Genomic DNA, 18,931 nt, shown 5'->3' with positions numbered 1-18,931 from the left:
AGGATGAAGAGAAAAACTACAGACTGGGAGAAAATATTTGCAAACCAAAGATTCAAAAAGGACTAGTATCTAGCACATACAAAGAACTCTCAAAACTCAAATGTAAAAAAAACCAATCCAGTTAGAAAATGGGCAGAAGGGACACCTGGGTGACTCAGTCAGTTGAGCTTTCAACTCTTGGTTTCAGCTCTGGTCATGACCTTAGGGTTGTGACATTGAGCTCCATATCAGGCTCCGGGCTCAGTGGAAGTCTGCTTGGATATTCTCTCCCTCTGCCCCTTCCCCCCTGCACACGCTCACTCTCTCTCAAATAAATAAATCTTAAAAAAAAAAGAAAGAAAGAAAAGAAAATGGGCAGAAGACATGAACAGATATTTCACTGAAGAGGAGATAGAGATGGCAAAGAAGTGTATGAGAAAAGTTTGACATCATTAACTATCAGGAAAATGCAAATTAAAACCACAATGAGATATTACCGTATACCTACCAAAATGTCTAAAATTAAAAATAATGAAAACTCCAAGCGCTGGCAAGGAGGAGGAGAAACTGTATTGCTCATACATTGCTAATGGGAACGTGAAATGGTACAGCCATTCAAGAAAACAGTTTGACAATTTCTTAACAAAGCTATTATGCAATTACCATAAGATTCAGCAATTTCCATCTTAGACATCCCAGAGAAATGAAAACTTAGGTTCACACAAAAACTATACAAGAATATCCATATCAGCTTTATTCATAAAAGCCAATAACCAGAAATAGCCCAGACATCCTTCAGTGGGTGAATGGTTAAATAAACTATGTACATACATGCCATGGGATACAATGTGGCAATAAAAAGGAACAAACTACTGATACACTCAACAACCTGGATGAATCTCAAGAGAATTATGCTAAGTACAAAAAAGCCAATATCCAAAGGTTGCATACTATTTGATATAGCATTTTTGAAAAGATAAAATTTTAGAAAAGGAGAACAGATTCGGCGTTGCCAGGAGTTAGGGAAAGTGGGGGAGAGGGGAGAGGGAGGGCGGTGGGCACCCAAGGGCAACACAAAACCCTTCTGGCTTGGGAATTCTTCTGTATCTTGACGGTATAGATCCACAAACCTACACACGTGACAATTATTTAGAATTAAATACACATTCACAAATGAGTACAAGTGAAACAGGAGAGATCTGAATAAGACTGATAGATTGCATCAATGGCAAATCCTGGTTGTAATACTGTATCGCAGGGGATGTAAGATGTTACCACTGGGGGGACTAGGTATAAGGTACGCTGGATCTCCTGTATTATTTCTTACTACCACATGTGTTCTGGGGCGCCTGGGTGGCTCAGTCGTTAAGCGTCTGCCTTCAGCTCAGGTCGTGATCCCAGGGTCCTGGGGTCGAGCCCCACATCGGGCTCCCTGCTCCGCGGGGAAGCCTGCTTCTCCCTCTGCCACTCCCCCTGCTTGTGTTCCCTCTCTCGCTATCTCTCTCTCTCTGTCAAATAAATAAATGAAATCTTTACAACTATCTCAATAAGGATTTCAGCTAAAAATTTTATTGTTTTGTATTTTAAAACTTGCATTTTACTAAACAGTTGAAGATATAGAAGAAAATAGAGCAGAAAAATCATCATCCTGAAATACAATATTTTGATGCAGTTTTTTCTGGTCTTTGTTTTTTACATTTATATGAAAAAAAAAACTAAGAGACTGGAATAAAAATCAGGGTGATAATGACAAGGTAGGGGCATTGCTGTCTTCCACCTTCTATGACATCAGAACTCAGTGCTTGAGGGATGCCTGGTAACCAGAGGCCAGGGAGGAGGAGGGCACCCATCTGCCTGTCAGGTGGCAGTACCTTGTTCCACCCAGGCAGCCTGACCTGAGGCCATGGTGATCCAACAGGTGGGCAGCAGGGGGCAAGTGGCGGCCGAGCTGTTTGAAAGGAGAAGGGGCAGTCGCTGTGAGGACAGGAAACAGGTGAGGCCAGACTGGATGTATGCTGCCTTCCTCCCATCTGGGCTCCCTTTGCCACTGCAGACAGACTATAAGGCCCTCAAAGTCAGAAGAGGCCTTCAGCCCTACTCTTCCTGGAGCCCCACGTGGTGGGACGCAGCATGCATGCTTTGGGGCTTCTTCCTCGAGGCCATTACTGACTGACTCTCTTATTTCATTCCCAGCACTGCCAGCAGAACTTATGCTCCAGGAGGGCTGGATTGTTTGTTTAGTTTCCTACTAGATCCCTAGTGCCTACAATGGTGCTTGGTGCGTAATAGTGGTTGAATGAATGAATGAACGAACTGAAATAAATAGGATACAGCTGAATTGTAGAGCTCCTGGAGTATTTGTTCGTAGAGCTAAAATTCAAACCTCATGCAGATTTATGTCAAAATGGGAAATGTCATCACTTATAATGCACAGCCCGGTGCTTCCACCCCCTCTCTCTTTCATGACTTACAACATGCCTGAGAGGCACTATTAACAACCTCATTCACAGATGGATAAACCAAAGCTTAGAAAAGCAAAAAGGCCATATAGCCAGGACCCAGGTTTTGAATCAGGTGCATTTGATTCTAGGACCCCTTAACAAGCTTACCCTGCACTCCACTGCCTCCCAGATGGAGAAGTGAGGGAGGCGTGTAAAGAAGGCTGGGAAGGTCGCCTAGACCTCGCACACCATGGAAAGAGGTAGGACTTTATTCTGAGATTAATAAGAGGCCATCGAGGGGTTTTAAGCAGAGCAACGGATGACTGATCTCTATACGTTTCCAAAAGATTTGTTCACTTGTTCATTTGATATACATGCCCCAATTCCTCCTTTGTGCTGGACCTCACAGCAAGATGGGGGCCTTGTGGGGTTCTTATCATGCTCCACTTTTTCCTAAAAAGAGTTGCATAAATACCAAACCCCAGGAAGCCTTTGAGAAAAATCCCCAAAAAAGTTCTGTAGTTCAAGGAATGCCGATATTCTTGTCCCCCCAACCTTGGAGACTTACACTGCTCATTCACATAATGAAGGCTCTGAGAAGTTCTGCAGCAAGGAATTCACTTCACTTTGATAACCACAGCATTTCCCAAGCCGATCGAAAACAGAGTCACAGCTTTTCTTTTTGAAAGACCTTTCAGGGGTGCCTGGGTGGCTCAGATGGTTAAGCGTTTGCCTTTGGCTCAGGTCATGATCCCAGAGTCCTAGGATCGAGCCCCACATCAGGCTCCCTGCTCAGCGGGGAGCCTGCTTCTCCCTTTCCTTCTCCTGCTCCCCCTGCTTGTGCTCTCTCACTCTTTGTCAAATAAATAAATAAAATCTTAAAAAAAAAGAAAAGACCTTTCAGCATATTTCAAAATTCATTTTACAGATGAAGCAATTGAGGCTCAGAGAAAAGAAATGATTTGGCTCAGGCCCCCAGACAGTAGCATAAGGAGAACTAAAACTTAATCCTGCCCCTGTTTCACTCTTTGCCCCCCACAGAGTACAAAATACAAACCCAGCAGCAAGTGTGCTGGGGAAGACATCATCCTGTAAAGTGCATGGACAGAGGGGTTGTTAAATAGCAGAGCATTCACCATAGAATGCTTAACAGCCATTATAAAGAACGAAATAGTTCTGTGTGTCTTATGCCCAGGGAATATTATTAAGAAAAGAAAAAGTGCCCTTAAGTGTACGATGCAAGGATCTTTACACTGGGCCTACACACCTGGGCAGTCACAGCGCGCGCCCCCCCCCCCACCAGGTCAAGCTATGGAACATTCCCGGTGCCCCAGAAGCCTCCTTCAGTCCCCTCCCAGCTGGTCCCCCTCCCACATAACCATGATTCCTGACCTCTATCATCATAGATGAGTTTTGTATTTTCTTGAATTTCATGTGCATGGAATCAGTGTGTACCTTTATGCCTGGCTTCTTTCGCTCATCCGTATATCTGTAAGACTCTGCCAGATTGTTGCTTTTTCTTTTTCTTTTAAAAGGTCATGATGATAATAATATAGTTGCTAGTATATATAAAGAAAACTATCTGGGGAAGAGGCAAATCATGCAAATCTTTTATCTTCTTTGTGGTGGTAGCTGGTCTAACTCTTGCTTCACAAACTCGGTAAATAAGAAATGTGTTACTTCAGGGCAAATTAAATCTGAGTCAGCCTGCCTCTAGTGAGTTGGGGAAAATTCAGTGTCAGTCAGTACTGTGTGTGCCTTAATCCTTTGTCCACTTTTGCGTGCCCCTGACACTGTCACTCTCCCAACTCACAATGTCTGTTGAAAATCGGTGTCTCTGAATTCGCTGTGCTAAGGCCAGGCCAGACACACCACCGAGAATGGGTGCCAGGCCCCTCCCAGACTCTGACTGCCCTTGTCTCTTCTCCCACCTCTCTAAAAGACCCCTTTCTCCTCTTAATCCTGGCACGTCCACCAGAATCTCCTAAATGATCTTGGACTGACGCAGGCACCAGCGAGCAATGCTGTCTCCAGGTAGCTCCTTCACTCCATCCTGCCTCAAAACGCTAGGACGAGACTTCCCAGTAACTGGGGCCAGGCTAGCCTTCCCATTGGAGCAACCACAAAATGCATGACACCTATGAGGCAGCTACTCTTGGGTGACGGCCACCAGGCAGCACAAGAGTGCCATCCCAGAGGAAAGGAAGACTCATGACAGCCTCCACTCTTTCCCAGCGGTTGTTGCACTGAGGTAGAGGCCAAGCACAGCACCACAGTCCTGCTAAGCTGCGGGGGGGGGGGGGGGGGGGGGGGTTGCAGCTAAGGCACAGAACTCTGTAGGACGAGGCACTGGAGAGGGGAGAGGGCTGCGCACTCAGGGGTTCCCCATGACTCCTTGGAGGAGGGCTGGGATGCGCATGCCAAGGGCTGGATTAGCCGCTCTCACCAGAGTGGCTGCTCTGCCCTTGAGAGCAGAGCGGAGATCCTGGAAATCCAGCAGCGCTGGAGGTTGCTGGAATTCCGGCCCAGCTAGAGCAGAGGAACTCCTTAACTCTCAGGCATTCCTTTGAGAGCACACATATACAGACATGGACACGCATCTATGCACACACATATACAGACATGTATGTGTATATATACATGCACACACACATATACATACATATATTTGGAAAAAAAGAAAACTTTAGAAGCAATGGCTAGAGGCGCCTAGGTGGCTCAGTCAGTTAAGCACCTGCCTTCAGCTCAGGTCATGATTTTAGGGTCCTGAGATCAAGCCCTGCATCAGGCTCCCTGTTTAGCAGGGAGTCTGCTTCTCCCTCTCCCCCTGCTCCTCCCCTCTGCTTGTGTTCTCTCTCTCTCTCAAATAAATGAAATTTTTAAAAAATCTAAAAAAGAAAAAAGAAGCAACAGCAGCAACGGTCAAAGTTTCCACGTTAAGAAGGAAATAAGGAAGAATTAAGCTCAAAGATAGAAAGAAGAAACAATAAAGATAAAATGAGAAATTAATGAAATAGAAAATGAAATAAATAAAATTAATAAACTTTTGCTTTGAAAAGATTTATAAGTTTGGTAAATTTTTCATAGTCTATTTTTTTTAAAAAAGAGAAAACACAGATTACCAATATCGAGAATAAAATGGAACTATCACATGTCTACCTCCTATAGACATTAAAAGGATATGAAGATAATATGAGGAATGACTGGATGCCAATGCATTTGCTCACCTAGGTGAAATGTAAAAACTTCTTGGACAACACAATTTACAAACGTGACTCAAGAAGAAATAAAAAGCCCAAAAGACTACAAGCCCAAAAGATTTCACCAATAAATTCTATCAATCATGTGACAAAGAAAGCCCCAAAGATTTCACCAATAAATTCTATAAATCATGTGACGAATCTCACAAAAATTCCTTCATAAAATAGAGGCGGAGGAAATACTCCCTGACTCATTTTAAAGGGACAACATAACCTTGACTCTAAAACTCCACAAACATATAGAAAAAAAATCTAATCTCTCCATGAATATAGTTGAAAAGAACAATCTCCACAAACAGTAGCAAATCAAACCCAGCAATATAGAAAAAGGTGAATGCATCATGAACAAATGGCTTCCTGAAGGAACCCAGGTTGGTTAGGTATTCAAGTCAATCCATGCAATCTGCTGCAGACTCAGACAAAAAAGGACTGCACTCAAGTCTCTCAGTGGATACAGGAAGTGCATTTCACTAATTCAGCATTCATTCTTGGTAAAATTCTCAGAACAGTAGGAACAGAAGGAAATGTCTTCAAACTGAGAAAGGACAACAGAAAAAAGCCACAACCTCCTCTACTCACACCCTGTCCCCCTAAGACACAGCGCAAGATGAGGATGTTTACTTTCGCCACTTCTATTGGTATTTTACTAGTGATTCTAGTTAATATACAAGGCAAGCAAAAAAGCTAAAGATTTTTTGAAAGATAAAGAGTAGAAAGGATGAAGTAAAACTTCTTCCCAGACAGCATGATTTTTTATATACAAAATCCTAAACTCTATCAGATAAAAAAGAAAGAATTAAGTCATAAGACACAAAATCAATTGTGTTTCTATAGACTAGCAACGAACAATTGGAAAATGAAAATTTAAAAACGATACTATCTATAATAGCATCAAAATCCATAAAATACTTCTGAAAGATGAGCATGGCCTCTACACTTGAAAACGATGAAACATTGCTAAAAATAACCAAAGACAGTGTAATGGAGAGATTCACCATGTTCACGGATTACAAGGTATGATATTTTAGAGACATTCTTTCTCACCAAATTGAACCACAGTTTCAATGTAATACTAATCAAAATCACAGGGTTTTTTTTTATAGAAACTGAAAAGGTTGAGATATATATATATATATATATATATGTGAAAATGCAAAGGATCTAGGGTAATCAGAACAAATTTGAAAGGAACAAAGTTTGAAAACTCATCACTATCTGATTTCAAATGTTACAATAAAGCTGTATGGAGGAGGAGCAAGATGGCAGAGGAGTAGGAGACCTGGATTTCGTCTGGTCCCAGGAACTCAGCTGGATAGGGATCAAACCATTCTGAACACCTACGAACTCAACAGGAGATCGAAGAAAGCAATAGCAGCAACTCTCTGAACAGAAAAGCGACCACTTTCTGGAAGGTAGGACGTGGGGAGAAGTGAATCCGAGGTGATATTCGGGAGGATAGACGGCGGGGGAGGGGGCCTCCATCGGCCACTTCTGGCAAGTGATAGAGCCGCGGAGCACAAAATCGGAACTTGTAGAAGTCGGCTCCGCTGAGGGACGTTGCTCCAGTGGCCAAGCGGGGGGTGGAACCCTCTATGGGACAGTGTGGTCTCAGGACCCTTGGGGTCACAGAAAGACTGGGGGTGCCTGAGTGCAGCAGAGCTCCCAGGTATCATAGCGGGGAAGCCGGCTGCAGAGACGGAGCCGAGGAGCAAGCTCTCAGCTCGGGATTGCCGTAAACCGTGATCCGCGGCCCACTCGGGCCACTGCTCCTCCAGCAGGGACCCAACAAGCGGCAGATCTGGGGAGACTCCCCTTCCTCCCCCGGGAGGAGCAGCGCGGGAGCGCACCGCAGGGATCTGCTGGGTTTGGAGACTCCACACAGGGTCGTGAGCCAGAGATAGAAACGCTCGGTCACAGGCCAGGTGAGCGCGGAGTGCGGCCAGAGACCGGGAAGACAGGAGTGACTGATGGCTTTTCTCTGGGGACGCACTAAGGAGCAGGGCCCAGAGTTCTCGGCTCCTCCCAGGGCGGAGATTGGGAGGCCACCATTTTCACTCTCATTCTCCAAGCTGTAGGAAAGCTTGCAGGGAACAAAAGCTCCCGAGAGCAAACCCGAGCAGATTACTTAGCCCGGACCAGCAAGGACGGGGCAATTCCACCTCCGGCAAAGACATTTGGGAACCACGGCAGCAGGCCCCTCTCCCAGAAGATCAGCAAGAACCGCCAGCCAAGACCAAGTTTACCAATCAACGAGAATGGCAGAACTCCAGCACTAGGGGAATACTGCACATAGAATTCATGGATTTTTTCCCATGATTCTTTAGTCTTTCAAATTTAATTTTTTTAATTTTCTTTTTTTTCTTTTTCTTTTTTTTTTGAATTTTTCTTTTTCCCTTTTTCAACCGACATTTTATCAATCCCTTTTTAAAAAATCTTTTTTATTTTTCATCTTTAGAGTCATATTCTATCCCTTCATTGTAGTTAACTTTATTTTTTGTATATATATACGTTCTCTCTTTAAAATTTTGGGGTACAGATTCTTCTAACAGACCAAAATATACCCTACATCTCTAGTGTATGGCTTTGTTCTAGTCTCCTGCCTGATCACATTCTGTCCCCATTTTTTTTTATTTTTCTTTCTTTTTTCAACCAACTTCTCATCAATTCCTTTTATAATTTTCTTTTGTAATTTTCATCTTTACAGTCATATTCCATCCTTTCATTGTATTTACCCTTATTTTTATACACATACAAATTTTTCTTTCTTTAAAATTTTGGGAGGCAGTGTCTTCTAACAGACCAAAATGTGTCCACAATGTAGGGTGTGGCACTGATCTTTGCACCAGCCTAATCATATTTGATCATATTCTTTTTTTTTTCTTTCCTTTCTTTCCCTTTCTTTTCCTCCTGGTTTCAGGTCTCTTCTGATTTGTTTAGTGTATATTTTTCTGGAGTCATTGTTACCCTGTTAGCATTTTGTTCTCTCATTCATCTGTTCTTCTCTGGATAAAATGACAAGATGGAAAAACTCACCTCAAAAAAAAGAACAAGAGGCAGTACCGACTGCCAGGGACCTAATCAATACAGATATTAGTAAGATGTTGGAACTAGAGTTTGGAATGATGATTATAAAGATACTAGCTGGACTTGAAAAAAGCATAGAAGATACTAGAGAATCCATTTCTGGAGAAATAAAAGAACTAAAATCTAACCAAATCAAAATCAAAAAGGCTATTAATGAGGTGCAATCAAAAATGGAGGCTCTAACTGCTAGGATAAATGAGGCAGAAGAGAGAATTAGTGATATAGAAGACCAAATGATGGAGAATAAAGAAGCTGAGAAAGAGATAAACAACTACTGGATCAGGAGGGCAGAATTTGAGAGATAAGTGATACCATAAGATGAAACAATATTAGAATAATTGGAATCCCAGAAGAAGAAGAAAGAGAGAGAGGGGCAGAAGGTATATTGGAACAACTTATAGGAGAGAAATTGAAAGTGAGGAGGTGGAAAACCATTTACCATGCTAATGGACATCAAAAGAAAGCTGGGGTGGCAATCCTTATATCAGACAAATTAGATTTTAAACCAAAGACTGTAATAAGAGATGAGGAAGGACACTATATCATACTTAAAGGGTCTGTCCAACAGGAAGATCTAACAATTGTAAATATCTATGCCCCTAACATGGGAGCAGCCAATTATATAAGCCAATTAATAACAAAATCAAAGAAACACTTCGACAACAATACAATAATAGTAGGGGACTTTAACACCCCCCTCAGTGAAATGTACAGATCATCTAAGCAAAAGATCAACAAGGAAATAAAGGCTTTAAATGACACACTGTACCAAATGGACTTCACAGATATATTCAGAACATTCCATCCCAAAGCAACAGAATACACATTCTTCTCTAGTGCCCATGGAACATTCTCCAGAATAGATCACATCCTAGGTCACAAATCAGGTCTCAACTGGTACCAAAAGATTGGGATCATTCCCTGCATATTTTTGGACCACAATGCTTTGAAACTAGAACTCAATCACAAGAGGAAAGTCGGAAAGAACTCAAATACATGGAGGCTAAAGAGCATCCTACTAAAGAATGAAACGGTCAACCAGGAAATTAAAGAAGAATTTAAAAAAATTCATGGAAACAAATGAAAATGAAAACACAACTGTTCAAAATCATTCAGATGCAGCAAAGTTGGTCCTAAAAGGAAAGTATATAGCAATACAAGCCTTTCTCAAGAAACAAGAAAGGTCTCACATACACAACCTAACCCTACACCTAAAGGAGCTGGAGAAAGAACAGCAAATAAAGCCTAAACCCAGCAGGAGAAGAGAAATAATAAAGATCAAGGCAGAAATCAATGAAATAGAAACCAAAAGAACAGTAGAACAGATCAATGAAACTAGGAGCTGGTTCTTTAAAGAATTAATAAGATTGATAAACCCCTGTCCAGACTTACCAAAAAGAAAAGAGAAACAACCCAGATAAATAAAATCATGAATGAAAGAGGAGAGATCACAACCAACACCAAAAAAATACAATTGTAAGAACATATTATGAGCAACTATATGCCAGCAAATTATATAATCTGGAAGAAATGGATGCATTCCTAGAGACGTATAAACTACCAAAACTGAACCAGGAAGAAATAGAAAACCCGAACAGACCCATAACCACTAAGGAAATTGAAGCAGTCATCAAAAATCTCCCAACAAATGAGAGTCAGGGCCAGATGGCTTCCCAGGGGAATTCTACCAAACATTTAAAGAAGAATTGATACCTAGTCTTCTGAAACTGTTCCAAAAATAGAAATGGAAGGAAAATTTCCAAACTCATTTTACGAGGCCAGCATTACCTTGATCCCAAAACCAGACAAAGCAAAGACCCCAACAAAAATGAGAATTACAGACCAATATCCCTGATGAACATGGATGCAAAAATTCTTACCAAAACACTGGCCAATAGGATCCAACAGTACATTAAAAGGATTATTCACCACGACCAATTGGGATTTATTCCTGGGCTGCAAGTTTGGTTCAACATCCGCAAATCAATCAATGTGATACAATCATTAATAAAAGAAAGACCAAGAACCATATGATCCTCTCAAGATGCAGAAAAAGCATTTGACAAAGTACAGCATCCTCTCTTGATTAAAACTCTTCAGGGATAGAGGGTACATACCTCAATATCATAAAAGCCATCTATAAAAACCCACAGTGAATATCATTCTCAAAGGGAAAAAACTGAGAGCTTTTCCCCTAAGGTCAGAAACATGGCAGGGATGTCCACTATCACCACTGCTATTCAACATAGTACTAGAAGTCCTAGCCACAGCAATCAGACAACAAAAAGAAATGAAAGGCATCCGAATCAGCGAAGAAGAAGTCAAACTCTCCCTCTTTGCAGATGATATGATACTTTATGTGGAAAACCCAAAACACTCCACCCCAATACTGCTAGAACTCATACAGGAATTCAGTAAAGTGGCAGGATATAAAATCAATGCACAGAAATCAGTGGCATTCCTATACACCAACAACAAGACAGAAGAAAGAGAAAGTAAGGGGTCGATCCCATTTACAATTGCACCCAAAACCATAAGATACCTAGTAATAAATCTAACCAAAGAGGCAAAGAATCTGTACTCAGAAAACTATAAAATACTCATGAAAGAAGTTGAGGAAGACACAAAGAGATGGAAAAACGTTCCATGCTCATGGATTGGAAGAACAAACATTGTGAAGATGTCAATGCTACCTAGAGCAATCTACACATTCAATGCAATCCTTATCAAAATACCATCCACTTTTTTCAAAGAAATGGAACAAATAATCCTAAAATTTGTATGGAACCAGAAAAGAGCCCGAATAGCCAGAGGAATGTTGAAAAAGAAAAGCAAAGCTGGTGGCATCACAATTCTGGACTTCCAGCTCTATTACAAAGCTGTCATCATCAAGACAGTATGGTAGTGGCACAAAAACAGACACATAGATCAATGGAACAGAATAGAGAGCCCAGAAATGGACCCTCAACTCTACGGCCAACTAATCTTTGACAAAGCAGGAAAGAATGTCCAATGGAAAAAAGACAGTCTCTTCAACAAATCGTGTTGGGAAAATTGAACAGCCACATGCAGAAGGATGAAACTGGACCATTTCCTTATACCACACACAAAAATAGACTCAAAATGGATGAAAGACCTAAATGTGAGACAGGAGTCCATCAAAATCCTAGAGGAGAACACAGGCAGCAACCTCTTCGACCTCAGCCGCAGCAACTTCTTCCTAGAAACATTGCCAAAGGCAAGGGAAGCAAGGGCAAAAATAAACTATTAGGACTTCATCAGGATAAAAAGCTTTTGCACAGCAAAGGAAACAGTCAACAAAACCAAAAGACAACCGACAGATTGGGAGAAGATATTTGCAAATGACATATCAGATAAAGGGCTTGTATCCAAAATCTATAAAGAACTTATCAAACTCAACACCCAAAGAACAAATAATCCAATCAAGAAATGGGCAGAAGACATGAACAGACATTTCTGCAAAGAAAACATCCAAATGGCCAACAGACGCATGAAAAAGTGTTCAACATTGCTCAGCATCAGGGAAATCCAAATCAAAACCTCAGTGAGATACCACCTCACTCACACCAGTCAGAATGGCTAAAATTAACAAGTCAGGAAATGACAGATGTTGGCGGGGATGCAGAGAAAGGTTAAATGAGGTCATAAAGGGTGGGGCTCTACTCCAATAGCACTGATGGCCTTATAAGAAGAGAGATACCAGGGATGCACAGAGAAAAGGCCATGTGAGGACACAGGGAGAAGGCAGCCTTCCAGAAGCCAGGGAGAGAGGTTTCACCAGAAACCAACCCTGTCTCACACCTTGATCTTGGACTTCCAGTTTCCAATTCCCTCCTACACTGTTGGTGGGAATGCAAGCTGGTTCAGCCACTCTGGAAAACAGTATGGAGGTTCCTCAAAAAGTTGAATATAGAGCTACCCTACGACCCAGCAATTGCACTACTGGGTATTTACCCCAAAGATACAAATGTAGTGATCCGAAGGGGTACGTGCACCCTGATGTTTAGCAGCAATGTCCACAACAGCCAAACTATGGAAAGAGCCAAAATGTCCAACAACAGATGAATGGATAAAGAAGATGTGGTTTATATATACAATGGAATATTATGCAGCCATCAAAAAAATGAAATCTTGCCATTTGCAACGATGTGGATGGAACTAGAGGGTATTAAGCTAAGCGAAATAGGTCAATCAGAGAAAAACAAGTATCATATGATCTCACTGATGTGAGGAATTCTTAATCTCAGGAAACAAACTGAGGGTTGCTGGAGTGTTGTGGGGCTGGGAGGGATGGGGTGGCTGGGTGATAGACATTGGGGAGGGTATGTGCTATGGTGAGCGCTGTGAATTGTGTAAGACTGTTGAATCACAGACCTGTACCTCTGAAACAAATAATACATTATATGTTTAAAAAAAAAAAAAGATAATTGGGAGGGAAAAATGAAGAGGGGGAATCAGAGGGGGAGACGAACCATGAGAGAGTACGGATTCTGAGAAACAAACTGAGGGTTTTAAAGGGGAGGGGTGTGGGGGATGGATTAGCCCAGTGATGGGTATTAAGGAGGGCAGGTACTGAATGGAGCACTGGGTGTTATACGCAAACAATGAATCATGGAACACTACATCAAAAACTAATGATGTAATGAATGGTGACTAACATAACATAATAAAATTAAATTTAAAAAAATAAAGAAAAAAACGCTGTATGGTCATCTAGATAGTGTGGCATTGACATAAGATAGAGAAAGGAATGGAACAGCATAGTGACAGTGGAGAGGGCTGTTATGGATTGAACTGTGTCCTCCAAAATTCACACGTGGAAGCCCCAACTGTACTGGGAAATAATTAAGGTTAAATGAGGTCATAAAGGGTGGGGCTCTACTCCAATAGCACTAATGTCCTTATAAGAAGAGAGATACCAAGGATGCACAGAGAAAAGGCCATGTGAGGACACAGGGAGAAGGCAGCCTTCCAGAAGCCAGGGAGAGAGGTTTCACCAGAAACCAACCCTGCCTCACACCTTGATTTTGGACTTCCAATTTCCATGACTGTTAATTGTTATTAATAGTTAGTATTAATTTTTGTTTAAGCTACCCATTCTGTGGTATTCTGTTATAGCAGCTCCAACAAACTAATAGATTTAGGCCTGACATAAAGATTGATATATAGATCAGTGAAACAATAGAATCCAGAAGCAGACCCACATAAATATGGTGGGCATATTTTTGACAGAAAGCAATGCAATCCAATGAATAATTAGGCTTTTTAAACAAATAATTCTAGAACTGGACATTCATATGAGGAAAAGAATCTTGACCCCTCCTTCACGGCATATACAAAAATTAATTCAAAATGGACCATCTACCTAAGTGGAAAATTAAAACAATAAAATGCCAGGAAGAAAACAGAGGAGAAAAATCTTCACAACCCTGAGTTAGACAGAATTTTTTAGATTGCACACAAAAAACATAACCATAAAGGGAATATGTTTGATGATTTGAACTTCATAAAATTTGAAACCTTTTAACTTTCAGACACCCTGGTAAATGAAAAGGCAAGCCACAGACCTGGAGAAAACAGTCACAATACAAACATCTGACAAAGAACGTATATCCAAAATAAATAAAGAACTACTAAAACTTAATAAGAAAACAAATTGCCCAATAAAAAAAAATGAACTGGGTTTTTAATAGACACGTCCACAAAGTAAGATATGTGAATTATGATCAGTAAGCACATGAAAAGATGCTCAACATCTGCTATGGATTGAATGCTTATGTCCCCCCTAAATTCATATGTTGAAATCCTAACTCCCAAAGTGCTGGTTTTAGGAGTTGGGGGTCTTCAGGAGATGATTCATGAGAGTGGAACCCTAATGAATTGGAGTAGTGCCCTGATTTAAAAAAAAAAAAAAAAAAAAAGACCCCAAAGAGCTCTCTCTGCTCTCCACCATGTAATGATACAGTGGAAATGGATGGAACCCAGAAGATAGCCCTCACCAGAACCTGACCATGCTGGCCTCCTGGTCCCAAACTTCCAGCCCCCGGAACAGTAAGAAATAAATTTCTGTTGTTTATAAGCCATCCGGTCTGTGGTACTTTGTTACAGCAGTGCAAACGAACTAAGACCACATCATTCATCACTGGGGAAGTGCATATAAAAACTAGATCGAGGTACCACTACACAACCAATAGAATGCCTAAAATTAAGAATTTTGCCAACAGGAATGTGGAGCAACTAACATTCTCAAGTTGCTGGTAGAAATGTAAATTGGTTCAAACCCCTGGAAAACAGGTTGGTGGTTTCTTATCAAATTAAACATGCACCCGCCATATGACCCAGCATTTGCATTTCTGGGTGCTAACCCAAGCAGAATGAGAACATGTGTCCACCCAAACAGTTGTATCCAGGTGTTCATAGCAGTTTTATTCATGATCATCAGAAACTAGAAACAGCCCAAAGTCCATCAGTAGGTAAAGAGATAAATTGTACCATATTCATACAATATATTACTCATCAATAACACTGAACACACAAACATGGAGACAACTCAGAAGCATTATGTTGAGCAAAACTAGCTAACCACAAAAGACTATGAAGTTCCATTTATGAAGTTATAGACCAGGCAAAATTACTCCATAGTGACAGAGCAGCTTAGTGGATCCCTCTGGCAGGGTGAGGGTAAGGAGGGAACAGACTGTAAAAGGGTATAAGGGAACTTTCCGGGATGATGGAAATGTTCTTTCTCTTGACTGGGATGGTAGTCCACGGGTGTAGACATGTCAAAACTCATCAAACTGTACATTTAAAATGTGTGCATTTTATTGTCTGTGAATTATACCACAATAAAGTTGATTCCTTTTAAAGATCATTTAGAGCAAAAACGTAAAAGCAAGGCAAGGAATGAGAACAGAAGTGGGCCTTCTCAGAAGAGAGAAGGGAGGGAAAGCTCCAGTGGAATGTCACGGGGCTGCCATGTTACCTACTTCTGCAATGTTTGGGGCGTTTGTAGTAAGCATGCATGCCATAGATAACTGGAAAAAAGTTAAGCTCTAAAAACGATCTTACAGCACCGCTCTGTGAGGGCAGCAGGGATGCCTGCCCCCCAGTGAGTCACTTCCTTCCTCCTCTTCTTGCCACCAGACACTGTTGGCATTGCTGATCTTGGTGCTGTACGTGGGCACAGGAATATCAGGTGAGCATTCCGGAAGCTAAGAAAGGAGGAGCCGAGTCCACCTGGAGTCAGGAGGGGTATTCGGGAGATGGCTGCATGTCAACAGGGCCTCCAAAACTTGCCTTCTCCCCCCTTCACCCACTGGGATGACCAACCATGTTTATTTCAATGACTGCTCATTTGCCCTTGTTAAGAGGTGATGTTTGTGCCTGTTTCAGAAAGAAGTTGGGAAGTGTCAGAAAGGATCAGAGAATGTGACTATCCCCAGAATCCTGTGGCTTCCCAGGTAACATATTCAAAAAAGGTGCTGAGGGGATGTCAAGTTTGGCTGAGGAAATCTGGGAAGGCTTCCCAGAGGTGTCATGGGTGAGCTGGATCTTGAAGGATAAGTAGGAGCTGGCCAGGTGGAGAAGGTGGGGATGGGCACTCCAGACAGAAGGAATAGCGTATGCAAAGGCTCAGAAAACTTTTTGAAACCAGTGGCAAGGGGGTCCTACCTGAAAAGGCTCAAGATGCAACTTTGACGTCTGCCTTTCAGGGATTTGAATACCAGACCAATGAACCCGCAGAAGAGCCAATAAAAGTCATCAGGACCTGGTTGAAGGAAAACTTGCATGTCTTCCTGGAGAAGCTAGAGAAAGAGGTGCGAGAGCTGGAGCAGCTGGTCCGGGACCTGGAGGAGTGGTTAGATGCTCTTCTGGGAGAGGGGCACCAGGAGGATCCCTGCTCCAACTTCAAAAATCAACTGTGAGGGCCCAGGGCTGGAACCTGCGGAGGATGCCAAGCGGAAGAAGGGGTGGGGGAATGGGGGGAGGGTTGCCAGGGGCTCCTCTAATAAGGGCTGAGCTGTGACACTTGAATGTCTAAGCAGGCAAGAAAATAAAATAGTTGGGACACTAAGAACCTTGCTGGTTCATGAACACTGTCAGGACCACCCCAGGGCTCTGCTGAAATATCCTCCAGCCCGCCAGAACTCTGGCACATTGGAACCAAGCCAGCCTCCGGGTCAGGACCCTCGCCCACTTACCTGAGATATGGTGCAAATTCCCTAACCTCTCAGAGACAAAACTGCTGCCTCATTAGTAAAAACCAGGGCTGCCAATTTGCCTCAGAGCATTACAGTGAGGACCAGACGTGTATATGCATAGAGTAGGTGCCTGATAAACAGTTCTTCCTTACTTCCTTTTCCTCCCTCCCTGGAACTTAGCAAGACTCTGATTCTGAAGTGTATAGATGTTATGCGGCAACTCAACTCTCAGACACTGCTGCTAACAGCATAAATTGCCAAAACCCCTGTGGAGGGCAATTGGCGATAGCATGCAAATTCACATAGCAAAACAAAGGACCAGTAGGGCCCAGGTTCAGTTAGTAGAGGTGCAGCCAAAGAGTGGATACCCTGTAGCTATGAAAGAGAATGAGGACGCTTTCCTACTGATAGACAAAAGTCCACAGAAAAAGGTTGTCAAATGAGAGAAATCAAGGCATAAGAAGAGCATGGGACAAGAATCTATATTTCGTTGTTGATGATCACGATGTTATTGAATGTGCAAGAAAACTCTAAAAGGATACAAAATGGGAGAGGGGGTGGATTGGGGGAGTTGAAAGTGGGCAAATGGATGACCAGGATGAAAGAGAAACTTTTCGCACTCTTTTATTTTCAGACTACATGATCGTTTTGCCTATTCAAATATTTTTAAAACAAAATTACCCATTATTTTGCCCGCAAAGAAGGACAGGAATACAGTGTATACAAGCAAAATAAGAACATCACTATGATGAAATTGTGAGTGACTTAATTTTTTTAAACAGTGCTAGGAGAAAACCCTCTCTTTTGATTAACTTATTTTGATTAAACAATGATAATTCTTAGCTAGGATTTTCCCTTTTTCCCTTGACTTCCAGGAAGTTCAGCGTTTAGTTGTCCATGGTGGGAATTATATCAGCCTCACTTTTTTGGACTATTCATCCCTTTCTAAGATTTTTTGTTTTCAATTTTAATGGAGTTATTATATACGTGCCATATGTTAGAACCACCTCAAATCTGTGGAAAGTCAAGAGGGGTCCAATTCAAATCATCTCATAGAAAATCTGACTGACGGGGAATGGCACAGAAATTCTGTTTGCTGGGAGGAATTATTCAGTTGCCACTTGGGAAGGAAAAAGTCTTTGCAAGTTACAGTCACAGTTTTGCCACTTTGAGTGTATGTCGGTGTGGGGACCAAAATCTGTTTTTCTCCTTTGCAGCTATTTTAGCAAGCGTTCTGCAGGAAGGTCTGATAATATTTCTTTGCATTTATTTTTACTATTACTCTAAAGGCTATAATAACATACCCAAAATCATGTACATGTGCTCTACTGGTATTTAGAGGGTTCCCAGCAGAATTTTGACTATATATACAGCTTTAGCCAAACACACACTTCAGCCTCTAACCCCTATCTAAGTTGCAATTGTATTGTACCTATAATATATATCTGTGCATATGTTTATGTTTACATATTATATTATATATATTTATGTTTTCTTTTATATATATGATATAGTTGTAAATATTTTTTATAAAACATATATATATAAAATTGGAGGATACGTGAATTTAAAAAAATGGAGCCTAGATCCTTGAGGATTAAAACCACCCCTGTGGTTATTAGCAGAGCCTTTGAGCAGAGGAGTCACACCCTGAAAGCTCTCAGGCATCACCCCCACACACCCACACACAGGGCCTGATAGAAACAGCCCGTGCCAGTGTGGGGTTGCCGCCCACAGACAGTGGTCACTTTTGGTATGTTGGCTTGTGAGCCCATAAGAACAGCAAGCCACTCAGGGTGGCTCAAGCAATGAGGGTTTATTGTGGCACAACACGGGAGCCAGAATCTCATGGAAATCAGGAGCATACTATAACCTGGGATCCCGGAGACTGGAACAGGAAGGTATTTAAGAACCCAAGGTATCCACCGAGGTGCTCCAGGAGCCC

The 18,931-nt window shown here is 41.9% G+C and overlaps 1 protein-coding gene across 1 annotated transcript; it reads left to right on the top strand.

Moving 5' to 3' along the window:
- The first annotated feature begins 1,882 nt into the window (after positions 1-1,882).
- SMIM23 (small integral membrane protein 23) lies at positions 1,883-16,710 on the top strand. Its single transcript, XM_088023675.1, has 4 exons — positions 1,883-1,972; positions 15,929-15,980; positions 16,178-16,245; positions 16,498-16,710. The coding sequence occupies exons 1-4, from the start codon at positions 1,883-1,885 to the stop codon at positions 16,708-16,710; spliced, it is 423 nt and encodes a 140-aa protein (XP_087879801.1).
- Positions 16,711-18,931: the final 2,221 nt, after the last annotated feature.

Source organism: Eumetopias jubatus, unplaced genomic scaffold (genome assembly GCF_037043125.1).
Source record: "Eumetopias jubatus isolate StellerSeaLion01/CBP00866 unplaced genomic scaffold, mEumJub1_p1.0 scaffold_5, whole genome shotgun sequence".
In the NCBI taxonomy this organism is placed as follows: domain Eukaryota; kingdom Metazoa; phylum Chordata; class Mammalia; order Carnivora; family Otariidae; genus Eumetopias; species Eumetopias jubatus.
The sequence above is the reverse complement of the archived record's forward strand: the minus strand, read 5'-3'. Positions and strand labels throughout refer to the sequence as shown.